Below are 20390 nucleotides of genomic sequence, written 5' to 3' on the forward strand. Positions count from 1 at the left end.
TGGTTCTGTCACCAGCTATGTTGTGATAAATAAACCTTGTTTTGTAGCTTGTGGTTGTTGCTCTCCCTCCCATAGTTACATTTTCTGTGTCATTTCTCTATACATAATTAATACCAGTTGATCATTTGTTCGAACTATAAAGTAATCAAACAAAATGTGGGTTCTTAGCTTGCATTATCTTTTAATGCATCACATTACTCCTGGTCACAAAAGCTCACCTCTACTTTTTCCCTCTTCTCTTCAACTCTGCAATTACTCGGCATTAGGAGAAAAGACTGTATAGTAAATAAAAAATAATTCACAACAACAACAACTTCCCTTTTCAGTCTTACCGGGGATGAGGTGATCATCTTTAAACACCGAAGGAGCCATGTATGTTTATTGTTGGCATGTTATATTATTTTGTTTATATTTATCATGTAACACTTGGTGAAGATGACAAGCTGCACGGGGGTGTATAAATAGGGTCTGGTATTGTACAACCGCTTGATAAGCATCCAGCTAAACTTCATCCAACGTCAGGAAAATAATATTTTTTTAAGATTGCCTTTACGACTTTCCTGTGTATTAATGGCAACTGCAAAGAGGATATTGAGACATGTAAATTGCCATTATAAACACCCATTTTAAAGCTGGACTCCAGTGCTTGTGTATTGCACTTTCATTAAGTTGGGGGACTCAAAAGAGACTACAGGAGAGACAGAAATATCCTGACTTTAACTCTCTTTTGTTCAAAACACTGGATCCTACACTTTCCACAATGCAACTTCCATGAGAATGTTTCTGTCTGGTATCATATTCAGACTTTACACGTCAAGACTGCAACACAGCCCTAGATGTTATGACTAGGAAGTCTCTATATCCAAGCCAAAATATCCCTGAGGATATCACTGTTTCCTCATTAGTTCTGACTTCATGATGTTGTACAACCATTTCCATTAAGTGATGTGATCTCTAATAGTAAACCGGAGGTATACTCCTTCACTGTTACTTTGATTAACTTTTTAAAATGTAACAATGTGACGTTCTTGCTATTCAAGCAGAAATCGGGCATACTGATATGTTTGAACTTATAGATTTCAAGCATGCTTAACAAATGAAAACAATCTATTGATGTGACAAATCTCTTCAAGACTGACAATTATTTCACAATCCACTGCAATTCGTTTCCTACAAATATGTTCATGTTCCAGAGATTTCATTGAAATGATCACAAGGTTAATTCTAGAGTGAAGCCAATAGATAAATATCTACTATTATTTGTACTGGACCCTTCCTCACAATAACATCAAAGCAGAATAAACAGCCACAAAGGCTCCTTTGTGTGTTCCCCATGTAACCTCTTTTGTTCTTGGAATAAAAAACTGATGAGGTGAGTTATTAACTGAAAACACATTTTCATGCTCTCAGTGATATACAAACTGGCAGGAGAGGAGAGATACCCTGTCCAAGAGGGGGGAAAGGAGAAAGAGACGAGGAGAAGGCATAGATGGTCTGCTATGTTAGGCAAGACAGATTGTTGTTTATAAGGTTGGTTTCTTTGTGTACGTATATTTCAATGCAGCACATTCTCACATCTGGAGCAGTCATCGCTACAATAAAGCCTTTAGAAATGTTTGTGTAAGATGTGTTAGACTTTCAAAATGAGGGCCAACTGTTAAGCCTGGATAACAACCCTGTGGAGGCTCAAGCATCACATTTGGCTCAGGAAAAAATAGGCCTGAATCAACACTCCTCATTAATCAGTGCCAAAGAGTTCACTGCGGACCGGACCTATTCATTAGTTGTTTGTGATGGGACAATTGAAATGTAATCCTGGAAAGGGCTTGAATAATGTGGATGGCATCTGAAAACGAGGACATTATTTGTTACAGATCATAACCGTTGTTGTTGTTTCATCCCGTGAAACAACAGATCTCACTGTGGTCTGTCTTTAATGGCTTACAGTCACTACGAGCATGTGTTGTGAACACTAAACTGAGAGTAGGTGACCAAGCTTTTAATGACATGTATGCTTGTGTTGTCCATGTTCTTTTGGCCTGACTCCAATCTTTGTCTAAAAGGATCAAGGCCAACTTAATTAATTAGAGTGTGAGGGTGTAAAAAACGAGTTTTCTTTATAGATTTCGGAAGTATTTTCATGAACTATAAACTCAGGGGTTATGCTGGGCGCCTTAATCAGTTATGAAAGCAAAACATCTATCAGACTTAATTAACTTAACACAGCGTGGCTCCCTTTGAATCAAAAGACCGCCTGGTTGATTTGCAATGCATTAGAGACCTGTTGCAGCACATTAAACATTAATGTATTCAATATTTTGGAATCAGTTCAACTCAGCCGCTTCCTAATACAGTGTGGTTACCACAAAGTTGAAAGTAAAGCTGTTGGGAAATCCTTTAAAGGGGCCCCATTAGGCTAATTTTCAGGTTCATACTTGTATGTTCTGCCTCTTCTGTGACATATCTCCATGATTTGGGGGTGTGTGGCGCAGTGGGTTGAGCGCCGTTGGTGTTCGGATCAGGGGGTAGGTTCAAACCCCACTGCAGTCAGCATGTCGTTGTGTCCCTGGGCAAGACACTTCAACCCAAATTGCTCCTGTGGTGATTGTCCACAGTATTGAGTATGTAAGTCGCTTTGGATAAAAGCGTCTAACAAGTGACATGTAATGTAATTTAATGTTCAAAAGCTCGTTATTTGTCTCATACTGCCTGTGCTGCAGCACCTCTTTTCACCCTCCGTCTGAAACCAGAGTCCAGTCTGCTCTGATTGGTTAGCTGGCCGGCTCTGTTCTGATTGGTCAAACCGTTAAGAGAAGTCCCGCCCCCCATGTGTTGGAGCGCTAGCCAATAGTAGCACCAGTCTGTTTTACATAGTGATGTCACTAAGTAAACTAAGTAGTCAAATGGAGGCGTTTCAGGCGGGGGGGGGGGGGGGGGGGGGGGGGGGGCACATGGATTTTAGTCCTTGCAGACCACTTACATCCACAACAAGCTACATAACACACTACAGGAAAGGGAAAACCCCAAAAAGCACAATGGGCCTCTTTAACACTTAACCTTTCCTGTGACATGCATGGATGATGTTCTGCGACGTATAAAACACGATGCGTTAATATCACAACAATGGCTCCGACGCGCCTCAGATACTGGGCAGAGTCATGACCCAGAGTCTCGTATTTTATTTCTCACTGAACCTGGGTTACAGGGTGGGGGTACACACACACACACACACACACACACACACACACACACACACACACACACACACACACACACACACACACACACACACACACACACACACACACACACACACACACACACACACACACACACACACACACACACACAGAGAGAGATGACCGACTGCATGATGATTTATAACTACCGACTGCCCCAGCTGTTACAATTGTTGGAGCCAAGACTAAGCATGCATAGCTGAATTGGCCCATGAGACAAATTCAAACATCCACAAAATGAGGACTGATTTTCCATCAAAATAGAAAAAGTCATGGAAATATGCAGCGCAGAATGCAGCATGTTTGCTGAAAAGCAGCCTTGTTTTAAATCTGGACACACTGGACACATCATTAAATGAGCTGCATGGGAAAAGGGTAACGAGAACATTTTTAATTTAAGTTGGCAGCAATACAGTAGAACAGACCTTTCTCACCCCTTTTGACGTGATTATCCGCTTTGAACTAGAGAGGCTGTAATAGACTGCCAGGCCCACCAGCTTACACAGAAATATGACAGCCTTTTTGTGAGAGTAATGAAGGCGTACAAGGGGAGTGCGTCCGTTTCAAAATATTGTTTCATGCCTTTAGTGAGAGAGCGAGAGCTGTCTGGCGCTAAGTGTGAAAGAAACACAATGAGTCATTGTGAAGGGGAGGGGACAGGGAGAGCACGTCGGGAGGTCACAGAGAAGGGAAGCAATATTAATCTGAAGCCCACTCAGTCTCTGCAGTTGCACTCTAGCTGAGTCATGGGAACCGCAGCGATAATTTGACACCTGTTGACCAAACAGGCCTCCGGACAGACTGCACACTGTGCTGCTCGGGAAAAGGACTCATAATAATCATGCTTACATCATTATCTCCATGACATTGTCTCGTATTATTTAACGTATAGCTAAAATGACAATGTGTAAAAGGGTTAAAGATGCAAAACAAAAACAACAACACCAAAATCAGGCACACAGTGGTAGCCACATATCAAGCACAAGGTACCATGCCGTAAGACACTAATCTTTAGTGTATTTTGTGTCTTTTGATTGTGTATATATAGGTATATAAATATTTTTTATACATTTTTATTTTTGTATTCGGGATTGTGGGAAATGGTATTTCGATCTCTGTCTGTTTACACAAACTGAAATATTGACAATAAAGTTGACTTTGACTTAGATTTTCTTAAAAGGGGACAATAATTTGCAACATTTTTAATCATATATTGTATTGAAGAGGACTTAACAGAAGCCATTGATTCAATAAACTCATAAATATATATTGAGGTAATAAATCAAGTGAGAAGTCATGTTATTTTCTCATAGACTTCTATGCAATCAAGTCTCTTTCTGCACCTATTCCCTACTAGAAATGATAGAGGTTTCGGGTTGATATTGGGAAAATATTATGTGTGTTTGTGTTTGAGTTTGGTGGGTGTGGGAGGCGAAGAAGGTTTGAACGGCTGCTTTTGATTTTCATGCCTCTGATAACATTTCATCTCCAGCTGGAAAACAGTTTATCCGCCATCCGGAGTTAGAACCGCTCTGCTGCCGACCATAAATGAATCAGCAAATAGCTTTGAAGCAACGCCTGCAAAGACAACTCTGAGCTCTATAAGCCATGTCTTAAATGATGAATGTGTTTGACTTCAATTATTCCACTATATAGACACCATAAACCAATCACACAACAATTTTGACTTGTGTAAAACACTGAATAACTTTATGGGTTAAAATTGTAAGCAGGTGTACAGAGTGCATTCAGCTATATCGAATATGACCACTTTAAAAAAGAAATATTTCTGGTATGTGGATTGATAGAAAGTCATTAGTGTATAATAACAAACCAAATCCTGTGGCTGCATAAAAATAGCTACACAATGTCTTCATTTTCACATCAGAAGGATTAGGAAAAGGCTGTTTTCTCGCTAAAAAACAAGCAGCTTCGGCACAGCCCTGTATTAGCTGACAGATCAAACCCTAATAAAATGACTCTGGATGCAAAGAAATGTAAATGTATATACAAAAAGCATTCAACAAAACATATATTTTAAATAAGTTGTCAAAGCTCTGTTTGTATTAACAATAAATATGTTGATAATCATATAACAGCCTTAGAAAACCTTTACATTTTGAACAGATGCCTAAAATGCTGATCCCCAAAGGTCCTCAATCATCCAAAAGATTCACACTGAGGGCGTCTCCTGCTCTAAACTCTGATCTCTATACTCCACAAAACAAAACCACATTTTAATCAAGAAAGGTGTCAGAACTATCTGCCAGTTGTGTTTTGTAACTTTAAAATATGTGTGATGGTTAAAAACACGAAAAACAGTATTATAATTTTGAAATTCCACTTGTAATACAGGAATGACGCAGGACATCCAAGTTCAACATGTATGAATAAAGTATTTACTGTATGATATCCATGTAGTTATTGGTCGATACAAGGAGTGTCACGGGAGTAAAACAACCTTCAGGGTGAGCATACGTCTTCTGTCTGCTTGGGATTTAAGAAAGTCACCATCTCCCGAATGCCGTCTTCACAGATTGTCGTCTGAGGAGCTGTACTCAAATGTTCTCCCTCCTCTTTAAACTTTTTCCACGTCTCTGAAAAACAAACCGGAATTCACATTAATCTGTCATACCAAAATAGGTCGTTTTGCGAAATAAAAAAAGGCATAGAACAAACCTTCATTAAGTGTTGTCAGTAATGTGTAATTTTCTGGATTATCCACAATATTTTTTCTTTCAACGTCACCAATATCCATTAGCTCTAAAACACCTGTATAAAGGAAGAATTCAGATGAGAAACATTTAAAAGTGTTACATTTCTTAGAAGAAAGACATGGACAACAACGTGGGAGTAACCGATATTCACAAGGTAGCCAAGGTTGCTTTATTGTCTATTTTACTCTAAATGGGACCATCATTTTTTAAACAAACACCATGCTCTATTGAAAAATACTTGAATTATCAGGAAATGGTTAACGGAGATGATAAATAAAGTGAGAAGTTGGGTCATTTTCTCATAGACTTCTATACAATCAGACTTCTTATATGCAAACATTGCAACGCCCCCTGCTGGCTATCAGGGGAAAAAGGCAGGTTCAAGGCATCTTCACATAGGCTCGAAAGACTGCCTGCTGGCTTCATAGTGGTCAGAGTGCTTTCAATGCTCTCTCATCCAACAAAAGCGTAAAACTATTCCTTTGATATGGTTCTCACTAACAGTTACAGTACCTTCTACAGTCTTCCATACTTGCACTTCGACCTCAGCAGTACTTTGTTTTTCAACAGCAATGATCCTGACCGTGTCGGGTGGGTCCACTTTCATCGATGAGTCCACTTTATACACGAAGACATTGCTTTTATGTCCAGTATAACACTGGGTCTGGTTACGTTCAGTTTTATGTTCTAAAGCAACAAAAACAGACACAAGTTATGTTGATGGTGTTCTAATCAACATCATGTCAGTGTAAACACTTCATTATGTTATGAGTCGTGTTTGTTTACCTGGACAAGTCTTGCAGCACTTTCCCGCTGATTTCATAGGATGTTGGCATGGGTACTGGCTGGGACAAGTGATGCGTTTGCAGTCCTGGAGGCCATCAGTACAAGTGCACAGGATGCATTCCAGGACCTTACCCAAAACTGGGTGCCACATGTCTCCATGAGAGTACGTCTTGCTATTGTAGGAACACGCTGAGAGAAATGGGAAACAGCTGAGGGTTGCACTGCATATGGAAGCGATCGTAAAGTTGTAAGGAACATGACTATAAAATCAAATACCTATACTGGATCGTTTTGTTAGGACCAAGTCTCACCTCTATGGTGTTTCCTCTGCAACAAAATCTTCACGGTGGTCTCTGAAGCCCCTTTGAGGTTGAATCTAGCGAAGCCTCTGGGAGCAGCCCTGACCCTGGGGGGAGTGGCACGGTCGAACCGCACCCTGCCCGGCTCTCCAGAACACTGATCCACTGAATGCCTCTTTTATTAAAACAGATAGAACAAAACACGGTTATCCTTCATCTACTCAGCCCTCGGCTTTCCTGGCTTTCTCCATGAGTGATAGCTAAAGGAGCATCACATTTAGTTCATTAATCATAAAAGTTTATATCCTGGCTCCAGATCTCTGAAACACGGCCCATATCTCAGATTTGTTTCAGCACTTTGAATAGAACACGATGTAATTCAACCTTTTTATCAGGCCAAGGGGATCTTAAGGGGAAATCTTTTTAACAGCATTCTCTTCAAAAATCACAGCAAAATTGATTATTCAGAAAGGATTTGACTAATTGTATCCCCCCCCCCCCACACTTTCCCACAGAGGTCATAGGTCAGTGTGAGCATGCAGGTACCTCAGTGTTGTGTTCAAGGACACTACATTTCAATATATTTCCAAAAATAGGCATGTTTCATATGACAGCCTTGGCAAAGACATGTTAGTTTTATGATAAATCAGCTAGAACATACAACGCCTCTGTTCAGTTGCTGGTTTCCCTCCTCAGTTGATGAGGACCCACTTGTGCCAGTATCTAAAAGACCAAGGAGAAAAGAAACAAGTGTGAGGACATTATAATTAACATTAAATAGATTTAAATTCAGTTGCTAATTGTCATCGTAACAATATGATCACATCAAGGAGTTTCTTTGTGTTGTGATTTACAGTGGAACAAACTGCATTACTTAGAACATCGTTTTCGATAAGTGGTTTAATTTCAATGTTTTATATTTGTTGAAAAAATTATGTCATATGCATAGGCTAAAACATTTGTTTGTAAAGGTTGGATAAAGAGTAAACCAGTGTGTGAGCTTGGATGAGTTTGAGTACCTTTACACACCAAACAGCAAGTGTCTGGGACTGAGACAGCAGAGGAACAGGTGATTGGTTGGCATGTTTTCAGACCGCAGAAGATATTTCCATTCTGAGAAAGAAAATGTCGAACTTTTTATATTATATAAGTCCAGAGGCCAAGTCTAAAGTACTGCAAGGTTTCTGCAGGCCTCTCTTGACCTAGTGTCTTAGAGATCCAATGTTTTTTTTAAAACAACTTAGCAAAGACATAATGAGACATTATATTTATTTAGCTTTTCATGGAAATTGATTAAAACGTAATTTTTCCGCACAAGCAAGGTTCTGTCCTATCAAAAACATGCAGAGAATATCACAGTCATACGAAAAGCTGTGAGGATGTTCCATTACAAGCAAACCTGAAGACAAACTGCAGAGATTAAAACAATAACATATACACTAATAGATCCATGGCAGGAAAACATTAGGATAATGGTGATTTGCGGGGAGTCTTTTTGCTAATTATAGTGTTAAGACTTGTCTCCTTGGAAACATCTGTGAACAAACACCACTTAACAACTCAAATTAACTCCTCTCATCATGGGGCTTTTAATGGGGGAAACCCCACAGTGAAGTTCATTTACTTATTCTTTCTGATGTTGGCTCTCTAAATTAAAATAGGCATGCATTTTCTTTTGCCAATCACAACCAAGCTTCGCCAACACATGAACCAAAGCAAGATGCCATTACTTACTACAATATACATTTAATTATACATTTATACTTTCACTGCATAGCAAAGCAGTTATGAGTCCTAGGCAGAGATGCTATCCAGGCATATATGCAAAAAGTTTTTAAAAGTCTAAAATATTGCAATGCTTTATATATGAGAAGTTTTAGAATGAGTTAAATAACCATTTAATAAAAGCAAACTTAAAGGCTGTGGTGGAAAACATTGGATATGCTGTTGAAGAGGGAAAACAACAATTGCTAATTAAAAGAGGATTTGGGAAACGACATATTAACTATTAATTGGGAATTAATTTTATTGCTAAAATAGGAATATATCTAAATATTCAAAAAAATGTCTGTCAATTTCTTTGTTTGTTTTTTGGTCCATAAAACACACCATCACTTTGCTCTGAAAATTAGTATAGTGAATGTTTTACAGATTAGGCTACATGCTTGATTAAAACTTGGATTTCGTAAAAAAAAATACTGCATGCATTTATATCAATAGATAAAAACAAGTAATACATTAGATGCAACTCACAGAGCATGTGCACACGACACACTGGTTGCTCTGCTTGGAGGGGAAGAGGTCGAGCTTGGTGAAGGTCTCCCCCGGCTGATAAACACTCCCGTTGTACCTGCAGGACTTCACTGAAGCTCTCAGCCCTGCAGGGGTCCTGGGCTCATCTGAGGAGGACACACCACACAGGACAGCAGGCCTTAAAGTCACCAGCAGAACTCTAAAGCTCAGATCTGATAGGATCATTAGAGGACGTCTACCTGTGCATCTGGGACAGCACTGCTGAGGCTCAGCTACTGGGTGTTCACAGGGCAGAGCAGGGCACTTGATCGTTTTGCATTTCACATGGCCTGTCTAAGAGAGAGCAATATAAGAGTTCAAAAGCACATTTAAATCACATACACAGAGTTCTTCACAGTTTTAGAGCAGTATATGCGGTGGAACACATTTGTACAATCTAGCCTTTTAGGAAGCAAACTCTCTGCTGCACTTTCTCACTGGATTTTAACCTGTCACCTGATTGTGTGTTGCATTTGCACTATCCTCCTTTTAATGCACAATTTAATCGTTATACCTTTAATCTAAATGTATTTTTTATGTTTACTCTATGCTATTTTTTAGTTTGTTTTTATGTCTTTTACTGGTAACTGTATTCTGTGTGATATCAATATTCTGGGAAATGACTATGTGAAGCACTTTGAACTGCACTTATTGTATGAAAGGTGCTATACAAATAAAGATTATTATTATATGTAGATGTTTGTATAGGAGTGATATGTAACTGTACAAAGATACCTCTGAGCAGACACAGCGCATGCAGTACATGAATCCAAAGGGCTCCAGATAAGGATGCCAGCTGTCTCCTGGGCTGTATGTCTTGTCTTTGAAAGTGCATACCACCCGAGAACCTGGGAGCCAAAAATGAGCAGGATGAGCTCCATGTGGCAGAAGTGAACATAAAATCAAAAGCACTTCGATGTTAACTATCACAATATTTGTCAAAGCCATTTAGTGAAACCCACAATCAGCTCAAAGTGGGCCATGATCCCATTTGTCCCATTAAATAAGAACCCACAGTGACACAGGTGTTACATGACATTTAAATGTTCTGGAAAGTTCCTTATACAGCTGTAGCCTTGTTTTTATCTCATGAAGTACCCAAGTGACACACACTGAACAGTCTGGTGGGTCATGGGCCCGGACATTTGATTTTGTGTTCCCATAACAACATGTCCAAGATGTCCATGTGCCAGACTAATACATGTGACAGAACTAGCTATATTTTAAAAGCTTGTTTTTTGTTGCTAAAGGTCAAATTCAAGCCATTTAAGAATTAAAATGCTTACATAACATGTCCTTTATTACATTTAACCTGTTGTGGAAACATGTTTTGATCGAATTGATATGAAACAAATTAGATACATATCGCTGTGACACTCACATCGGGACATTAACCTTAAACTGTTTACAGTAAATCTGGAGTGACACATATGTCACAATTAGAAATATGATTATGATTTGCTCAGTTAATTTAGCTTGTTCAATTATATTTAGTTAATATATTCTTTATTCTTCAATTCAAAGAATGTTCAAACTAATTTAAACAAAACAATCATCCTCATTAATTAAGTTATAAGTAAGAGTTACTTTACTATTAACGCCCAATGACACTAGGGGGGGGGGGGGGGGGGGGGGGGGGGGGGGTTACTTGTCAGAAATGTGTTCTATGTGGTCTATTTAGTCTACATTATGTTCCCCTTAATTTTCACCAAAGTAGAAATGGGTGCGGGTTCTTATGGGTTAAGGTAAACACAAGTTAAAATGTTAGTGGCTTCAGTGACAGTATTATATGCACACGTTTTACCACAGAACACCAAAGTTATGTTCAGGGCCATAGAGCAACATATTCTAAATACAAGTTCAGTTTTGGCTGAGTCCGACCAAACTTTCCTTATCTGAGTCACATTAACATGCTTTTCCTTATGTTAAACCCCTCTGAAGTTTGACCAGGACAGAGTATCAGCTGGGACTTACCTTTCCGGGTTTTCAGCTCTGCATCTGCAAGCCAAATGATGAAAAAGAAGAAAAACGTGGACTTCATCTTTTACATGTGCGTGTCTGGGTCTTAACCGCGCAATAAGTCTGTTTGTGCAGGACAGAAACTGCAGGACAGTGTGAGAGAAGGTTACAAAAAAAACAACTCACTTCTTGGGCTCTTGGTTGATCTCTGGCGCCTCCTGCAGGAGATAACTGGTAGCGCCAGCTCTGCCACAGGGATAACTGAAGAGTGACCACATGAGCCTAAAATAGATCAGATTGGATAGTCATAAATAACACATGTGGAGGATTTTACGATCTTTCAGTCCAGCATGAGAAGCTATTTCAGACTTTACAATAAGAATACATTAATCTTCAATATATAATTTAGTAATGTAAAAGTATACACATTTTGGCTGCTTAATCTACTTACAACATCCATGGTAACAAATATATATATTTAAATTAAAAATGCATTTTATTTTTGCTGGTTAAGGCCTGATATTATTTTAACTTTGCATTTTATTGGTTTAATCCTTACCAATGTATTTTAATTTAGGAGCTATTTACAGTATATTTCTCAAATAAAACTCATTCTGAAATGTAGTAGATGAAAGGCCTCGAGTACAGTTCACAGATTATTAAATGTCAATTAATTGAGTTCCATTGAACCAGTGCCAAATAAAGCTCATAAATGCACACCTCTCTTAGATGCAAAGATTAGGCTAGGCAGAAATGAGGGCAACATAAAGACAAAGTTCTTATATCGTTCTCCATTTAATTACACACAAGGGGAATAAAACAGTGCAACCATGTTAAAATAGACAACAAGATGCCAAGGAACACACTTTAAGATATCAAACAAAACAGATGTTCCCACGATGAGTCTGGTACCTCTGCTCCCTGCTGTGATGCCTATTGCAAGCCGTCACCTGGCTTCATAAGAAAACATTTAGTTTGGAGTAACAGCTTCATTCACAGTCAGCGCAGATGCATCGAACATCTCGGGCGAAATCACAAATGTCTAAAATCCACAAAATATTGGATTTTCTTAAAAGGAGATTCCTCTTGAAATGGAAGCAACGGCATGCGAATGTCCAAATGTACAAAGATCTGAAACAGGTGAAAAAATAAAAGGGCATTCCTGTTTCCCTTTTAAAAGCTGCACTGGATTTTGGGAACACTGACTGCAGCCATGCTTTGTCTAAAATGTAGCATTTAAAACACTGCATCCGGCCTGGCCATAGCTTAAAATTGTAAATACTTTATTGATAAAAATGTCACTTGGGAATGTAGATGCAAATCTGCATCAAACATCCCAGAAACATTGTTTAAAAATGAAATCCTGTTTTGTCAAAAGGTATCGGATCCTATTGTGTGAGAGCAGCTTGACAACTGCGAGAAAGTCCCAAACAAACATTAAAGACCTAAAAAAAAATCCAGCTCCTGAATTGAGACTCACCTGAGCATCCTCCACTAAACACAATCTCATGATTTCAACACATTCAGAGGGACATACCGCCTGTAATATAAGTTATACTTTTAAATGTCTGAATTACAAGGTATTGCATTATAGAATGAATCAGAATGGTCACAGACACACTAATGCCCCCACACACCCACCCACACACACACACACGAAATGGTAGACATAAACATGGTGGAGTCTCAGGAGCTGCTGCTGGGTGCCCCCGAGTCTTCCTCCTGCTTCTGCCGTTTCTTCGCTCTGATTTGGTCGATGGCTTCCTCTACGGAGCGGGTGTCTCTCTTGTTTGCTGCCGGCACTGGAGGAGAACATTATTTACATGATAAATCAATTCAGGAGGGGGGAGAAGGACTTAAGTATAGCCAATCAATCAATCGGTGTGACAGTATTTACTCACCGCAGCCATAAGCCCTGTTGGCCTCTAGTGTGTGTGCTGCATCTTTGGCAGCCGAGGTGCCGATCAGGTGGACGTACTTGTCCCTGTAGTTGGTGTTAGGACACATTTCAGTTTTCTTTGTCTTACTGGATGCTGTTTCTTCCAACGCGGCCTGTTCCTGCAGTGACAAGGACATAGAAAGAGACTTATTAGGAACATTTTAGGATAATTCAACCACTGATACAGGGTTAGATATCATCCAGCCGCCATGTGAAATTGGCTTGGCTATAAAACGCACATTTATTTAACCTCCTGCCTCTCAACCAGCCTTATGAGATTCTACTTGAGTAAATGCATTGACACATATTATCCACAGACAGCGTTTCCGCCAGGGGGGCGTCTTGCCGTCATTTGACGCCTTTATTCAGTTCGCCTTTAATAATTCGAGAGAAGATCGAGAGTTTTTATCGTTTGAAATGACGAAAAGGAAAAAGGACAAAATGACAGTATCTATAAGAGACGGCTCAAGTCAAAATTCAACCCCCCCCCCGCTCTCGGGGTGGACGCCCTCTCAGCCCTGGTCTGGCGGAAACACTGTCCACAGAGATCCTGAGAGAGTAATGAGAGTCAAACGCAAATTGTGTATACAAACTACAGGAAAAAAGGAACACAACATGACTAAATCTAAAGCAGACCAGTTAAGGCATTACGAGTAAAGGATGTAATTGTATTTCTTTAAGCTCCATTGAAAGGGGGGGGTCTGTAAAAAAACGTAATGTTTTTTTTATTATCCTTTCTCTCCCTACATGCATGTTGAATTTGTTCAAAATGGCAGCAAACCATCTAAAATAAGCTTTTTCTAATTGTTGTTGTTATTCATATGGGATGAAGACTGATAAGATAATCACAGGTTGTTTGTTTTCTGCTCCCTCTCTGCCCGTTTCACTTGTGCCGCTGCAGCCGTTACATTTATATGGTGCCGTGTTGAAAAGGATCTGGAAAGGTCCCTCGTAAGATAAGTAACTAGTAAGTTTGATGCTGGTAGTTTTACGTAAGACAGATCAGGTTGCTTATTGGACTTGAGACCTGCATGTTACCATTGCTACCAGACTCAGAGACAGTTTCATTCCACAGACAATAAGACTATTAAACACCTGACATTTTTAAAGACCATCCATAAACATTCATCTGTTTGCATCTTGCTAATTATTGATCTAATATATCATATTCCATTTACTTGTAGACTCTTCTTGCACTATTTCTATTCTCTTGCCCTATGTTATCTGTTGTATTTGTTCCATGTCCTATATATTCATGTTGCACTGTTGGAGGAGCCTGTGATTTAAGTTTTTCATTGCCATATCTACAGTATAGACAGTAAAGCCTTGAATCTTGAAAAGTGGTCTCCGCCTCACCTTGAGTCTGCGCCGCTGCTCTGCCAGCTTGGGGTCCCACTCCTCTCCATTTCGATAGGCTTCCAGCTCCTCATCTGATGGAGCAAACTCCTGCCACGGCAAAACATGGAAATGAGTCACCTTTCTCCACATTGTTTTAAAATCAAACACTGACTTGAAAGTAGGGGTGTAACGGTACACGTACCCGTACCGAAATTATTCGGTACGGGCCCTTCGGTTCGGTACAGGTGTGTACCGAAGTGTACCGAACGAATATAACGTTAAACGTAAAAAATTGAGAACGTGAATAACTTTTTGGAAGTAATCTCAGGTGCTGCGTCGCAGCATTCAGAGTAATTTGCTCACATTGGGTTCAACGCGTCATAGAGCGAGCAAGTCATTTCATTGGATGAGAGGCATACTATGAGAGCTGGTCAGAGGGATGCGTTCAAATGTAGTCAGTAATTTGAGGTACTGTCAAAAATTAATGGCGAACGCAGATAAAGTTGAGCTCGAAAATCCTCCAGCATCATTGAAGTCTCCGGTTTGGGAACATTTTGGTTTCGCAGTTACGTACAAGGATGACGGACAAAGACAGGTGGACCGAACCAAAGCTGTTTGTCGGCATTGTTCAACTAAAATTGGTTACGCGGCTGGCAATACATCAAACTTGCACACTCTTGAAAAGGCATCACCCGAACGTGAATATCACCGGTACCAAAAGAAAAAAGACTGAAGTGCAAACCCAACTCCCACTAGCATTTAAGCCTCCACCACTCGCAGAGAGTTCAGACCGAGCCAAAGCTATTACAAACACCAAATATCCTTATGTTGCCATGTTAGCAAAGCGCTACCTGGCTGTATCTGCTACATCTGTCCCTAGCGAGAGGGTGTTCTCCACAGCAGGAGACATTGTTAGTGCCAGCAGATCTGCCCTTTCAGCAGCAATGTGGACAAGTTAATTTTTCTTTAAAAAAACATGAAAATACAATGAAAAGCAAGTCCTAATGTCAAGCTGGCTGCTTAGGTGCTAGTACAGTAGGCTACAGTTCAAATACAGATTATTTCAGTTCATCGAAATGCTGCACCTTAATGTTCATTTTATTATATTTTGTATTTATTTGAGTGAATATTCACAGTTTAATAATAATTAAAAACCCAAAACTAATAGTTTATGTTTTGTGAGTACTAGTACAGTAAAGTTCAAATACAGATTATTTCAGTTCATCGAAATGCTGCACCTTAATGTTTATTTTATTATATTTTGTATTTATTTGAGTGAATACATTATTCACAGTTTAATAATAATAATAAAAATATATATATATGTTTTGTTTTGTGAAAAAAAATTCTGCTGTACCGAAAACGTACCGAACCGAACCGTGACCAAAAAACCGAGGTACGTACCGAACCGAAATGTTTGTGAACCGTTACACCCCTACTTGAAAGTAAAGTATTCAGACCTTCTTGAAAAGCATGACGTAACGGCTCTCCTCCTCCTCCCCGAAAGAAAAAGAAGTCAGACCGGCCACCTCTGAAACGTCATGCCTAAGAGACAGGAAGGAATGACAGGCAAACACATGAGGACACTGGTCATGTGTCTTGCATTACGTATTGTAATTATCTGAAGTAATCACTACTTACAATATACTCCTCTCAATCTTCCCCATAGGATTGTATTTACGTTTCTGTTGTGCACTGTCTTGAATGAATTCCGACACTTCTTTCTCCATCTAAACAAGAGATAGAGAAACAGTCTGTGTCATTTTCGTGTGGTAAATACCAACAGTGGTGAATGGGAGCTTTGTACTAGATCTACCCACAATGGCCACTTTATACAGTCTAATGTAGGATTTAAATTGTAGTCGATGAGTCTTTTTCATCCTAAATGACTTTCTCCCAATAAAAGCACATCTCTGGGAAACACAAGCTCTAGCCTAAAGTGATTTCATATGTTTCTTTGTGGAGAATCTGAGATCTGTCAATGAGTTGACAAAACTGCATTGATGTTAGTTGACTAAAAATTCCATTTACATTACATTTCATTTAGCTGAACAACATTTCAGAGCAGTAAGCTAATGATCCTGCAAGTACATTAGGTTCATATAAACCAAACCAGTTAAAGTGTTACATACTTTAGTCCAATATAAAACCACTTTTCAGTATTACCTAATTATAAAGCTATACTTGAATTGACACATTTCAAACCATGTCAACAAAAACTGAACATTATAAACTCTGTAGAGGTAGATTATGTTTCAGAACAGTTCTATTGCACTGTGTCCAATTAGTCTTGTGTAATGTATGTATGGCCTCTGAGTTTGCAATCAATATATATCAGTTGTCACACTCACCTTTTTCCGGAACTCAGCTTTCTTTCTTTTCTCAAGTTCCTCCATCTTCTTGAGTCGTGCTGCTTGCTCTTCAAAAAAAAGGACATACATTTCAGTTTTCATGGGTTTTGTTTGTGCAGATATAGCAATAAATGTTACCGGTGTAAACACAGATCACAGGTCTGTTGATACTTTTGAAGACTTAAGTTACAAAAAGACTTATCAAGCCTATGTTATCATATCATACGAAAAATATCTTGTTTGTTTTTTTAAATGTGTAAATCCTGCAAATGTCTTCTCCACACTACCTCTTTTAAATCAGCACAGCTCTCCACTTTAAATACAGTAGGCCTATATATAGTATTTGTCATGTGTAAATATTGTTAATTTGTTATAATAGTCTTAAAATACTTTTTAACATTGTCATTACAGTGCTATTTTTATTTTACTTAGTTTTGCTACATCATTTGTATGTGTCTTTGTATGCACAAGCAAATTCCTCGTATGTGGAAACCTACTTGGTAATAAAAAGGATTCTGATTCTATATTTTTTGGCACGCGTGCTCATAACATTTAGTGGAACAGATTGTCTTTTTTTTTATCACAATCGTCTTGTGTCCTAACGATAACTGAAAATTAGATTGGTTTGTTCATTAGTAGCAACACAGTATTCAGCGTTGCCAAAGTGCTACAATTTGGCTCTGAAGCAGTATTTCATCTGATATCAGCAAACAGGAAAGATAGCAAAATAGATTTAAATGGAGAAAAGTAGCAGTTGTTCTGTAAAAAGTCTATAGGCAGTATCCATACCAATTAACAAATATATGAATCATGAACACATTGCATTTATATTATGCACTTGATTCAACATTTAAAATGATCATAGCTTGAGCTAATAGCATAGCAATTTGGAAGCAAGTGGAAGCTGTGGATTTAATGGCAAATAAAAGGTAGATTAAAAGGGATCATCGATGAAAATAATAGGACTCAATGTAAAGCACTAGTGATCAGAAGTAACCTGTTTCTTAGTCAAACCCAAGAGTCTGCAGCATGTAAAACGAGCGGTTTGTTTACAATGCTTTACACGGGTTTGGATTCTGATTTGCGTTAACATAATTTTGAATTAGACAAATGCCTGGAACCAATGAACCGCTTTCAGTTCAAAGCTTTACAGTGATTCAGTGTTTCAGAAACCTTAATTTCCCACATCACTAATCCATATAGTGACCTGAGGTCTGCGGGACACGCGGGGCTGCACGTTGAGGCGGTGCTAAAGCAGACCCGGGCCCACGGTGCTTACTGAAGGCTCAACTGGCCAATGGCAGCCCCAGAAATGCTCTCTAGTTTCCACACACATCCATCCGAGTGCCTTTATATCCATATCAACTATTCAAACGGAAGCAAATAGAATACTTCGTTATTTAGGCAAAACATGAGGTACCTCGAGCCTTTCGTCGGCTTTCCTGGCTTCCGACTGTTGGAGGCTTCTCCATCGAGTTTAAGATTGAGCCTAGGAGGTCCGCCATCTTGGAATGATAGGGCACAGCGTTCAGTCTGTTGTTGTTGGCTGCAGCTGTACGGTATGCGCATGCGCAGACAGTGTGGAGTTTTTCTTCGCTGTGTTGAAGAACCGGCGTGCGAAACATCTGTCGCCACGATCGCCACCCTGTGTATCACAGGCATGTCCCAGGCATGTTCTTGTATTTATTTCCACATTTCTTTATTTATTCCTGTATTTATTTATTTCTTCTTGTGTTTATTTATTCCTCTATTTATTCCCATATTTATTTATTTACACATTTATTTATTTCTGTTTTTTTTCAAATGTATTTATTCCTGTATTTATGCATTTATTTATTTTGTATTCATGTAATGTTCTGTCCTCCACCTGTGTGCTCGTTTTGTGCATAAATGTACAAATTCACTCCAAATTTACATCACAGCAAGACCTATAGTTGGGCGTTCAATGTATACAAAAACACATAGGTGGTCCAGAGGGCTATGCATTGGTTATTCATGCGGGTGCTGGAGATTCAACACCCAGAGGAGGGACATCTTCTGTCTCCCGGTATGCTGATATTACATCTGGAGAGTGACGGCCATGATCAGAGGGTTGTATTACTACAGAGGTGGGATGTAAATAAATACACAAAGGCCTACTACTGAGGTATACTTTATAGTTCATAATTTACACATCTAAAAAAGATACCAATTGTTAGAGTTCAAGAAGAGGCCGAAAAAAAACCCTTCTTTAAAGTTTTCTTAAATCTTTTTTAAAATCTCAAAAATACTGTAGAGATGAATATGGGCCAACAGAAATAACATGAATTCATAATTTTATAATATATGATGGAAAATAATTCAGAGGAAAGAGGTATTGTAACTCCACTACATTTATCTGAAAACATCTTTAGTTAGGACACTTTTTATATCACAGTTATGATATGGCTATGACCATTTTTAAAATATGCTTTTTTTTACCCACGGAAATTACCTAGCAGAACTTAAAGTTGTTAAAGTCAGCTCTACCTCTTTGACATTCAGATGCAACTTCAAGATTACGAATCAGGAATTCAATACAATGACAGATACATTCAACACTTTGAATAGGACTATTTAATTATGTGTGCTTCTGATACTTCCAGGAGGCCTACACATATCTGCTAATAGGACACTTGTGTATAATAACCTAAATAAGACTTTAAATGCAGGACTTGTTATTTGTTACAGGGTATTTTTCTTCTGCACTTTTGCAGCATATGTGATTACTACAGTAACCTAAAATCAATACATTAATTTGGTGTGGTTGCTAACAGCCCTGTGCTTGATTCTGATGCACAGCCGCTGCTCTTCATCCTGGTTTTACCATGCCAATGGATTGGGTCGAAAACAATAATAATGTTGATAATCCGTACTAGAGTGTGTCAGAGACTAAACAAGCAAACGTCTTTACACAAGCACTAGGGGGCATGCTATACAAGTACATGTCAGAGGGTCTATGCCTTGTTATTGTTGTGTTAACAATCCTCCCCTGTGTCACTGGAGCAGCGTGTTTTGTGCTGTTTGATTGTAGTTTCACGGGATCAGCAATAACACATGAACTACTGCCATATTCAGATGTGGGCAGGCAGAGCAGTGGTGGAACAGAGGGCTGCCCTGAAAACACAGCAGGACAGACAGAATTGTACTGCTTACTGTGTCTAAAGCTAGCAGATACGTTTGTATGTCACACCTAAAACTGAAGGAGTCCTTTTTGGTACAGCCATAGTATGTAAGTCCAATATCAAAAACTGGTTCTTTTTTATATTAGGATGAATAATAAAGATATTTTTGCTCACTTACACAGTCCCATAACAGTATGGCTCTTTGTAAAATGTCCAAAAGTGATCTTACATTCTCAAGACACTTCAGCTGTTTATACTAAGCTGAGTAAGCTGATCAGGCCTCAGACTGCCATCATTCAGAGACACTTTGTTATTGTGATTTGCACA

The 20390-nt window shown here is 39.0% G+C and overlaps 2 protein-coding genes across 3 annotated transcripts; both read right to left on the bottom strand.

Moving 5' to 3' along the window:
- Positions 1 to 4920: 4920 nt before the first annotated feature.
- Positions 4921 to 11436, bottom strand: chrdl2 (chordin-like 2). Of its 2 annotated transcripts, none has more exons than XR_004567550.1 (11): positions 11308 to 11436; positions 10069 to 10181; positions 9534 to 9627; positions 9295 to 9440; positions 8061 to 8154; positions 7703 to 7764; positions 7054 to 7216; positions 6743 to 6931; positions 6190 to 6643; positions 5919 to 6147; positions 4921 to 5836 (listed from the first exon to the last, which is right to left on the bottom strand). XR_004567550.1 is itself a non-coding variant. In XM_034201229.1 (11 exons), exons 1-11 carry the CDS (start codon positions 11372 to 11374, stop codon positions 5703 to 5705), a joined length of 1329 nt encoding a protein of 442 aa, XP_034057120.1. In that variant the 5' UTR covers positions 11375 to 11436; the 3' UTR covers positions 4921 to 5702. The 2 variants fall into 2 exon arrangements, 1 of the variants encoding a protein (XP_034057120.1); XM_034201229.1 differs by having other exon boundaries at positions 5919 to 6011; positions 6470 to 6643.
- A 632-nt stretch (positions 11437 to 12068) lies between these two features.
- Positions 12069 to 18542, bottom strand: spag7 (sperm associated antigen 7). The gene is made up of 7 exons (XM_034199572.1): positions 18341 to 18542; positions 16921 to 16988; positions 16211 to 16299; positions 16030 to 16114; positions 14588 to 14677; positions 13194 to 13350; positions 12069 to 13094 (listed from the first exon to the last, which is right to left on the bottom strand). The coding sequence occupies exons 1-7, from the start codon at positions 18423 to 18425 to the stop codon at positions 12979 to 12981; spliced, it is 690 nt and encodes a 229-aa protein (XP_034055463.1). The 5' UTR covers positions 18426 to 18542; the 3' UTR covers positions 12069 to 12978.
- Positions 18543 to 20390: the final 1848 nt, after the last annotated feature.

This window comes from Gymnodraco acuticeps, unplaced genomic scaffold (assembly GCF_902827175.1).
Source record: "Gymnodraco acuticeps unplaced genomic scaffold, fGymAcu1.1, whole genome shotgun sequence".
In the NCBI taxonomy this organism is placed as follows: domain Eukaryota; kingdom Metazoa; phylum Chordata; class Actinopteri; order Perciformes; family Bathydraconidae; genus Gymnodraco; species Gymnodraco acuticeps.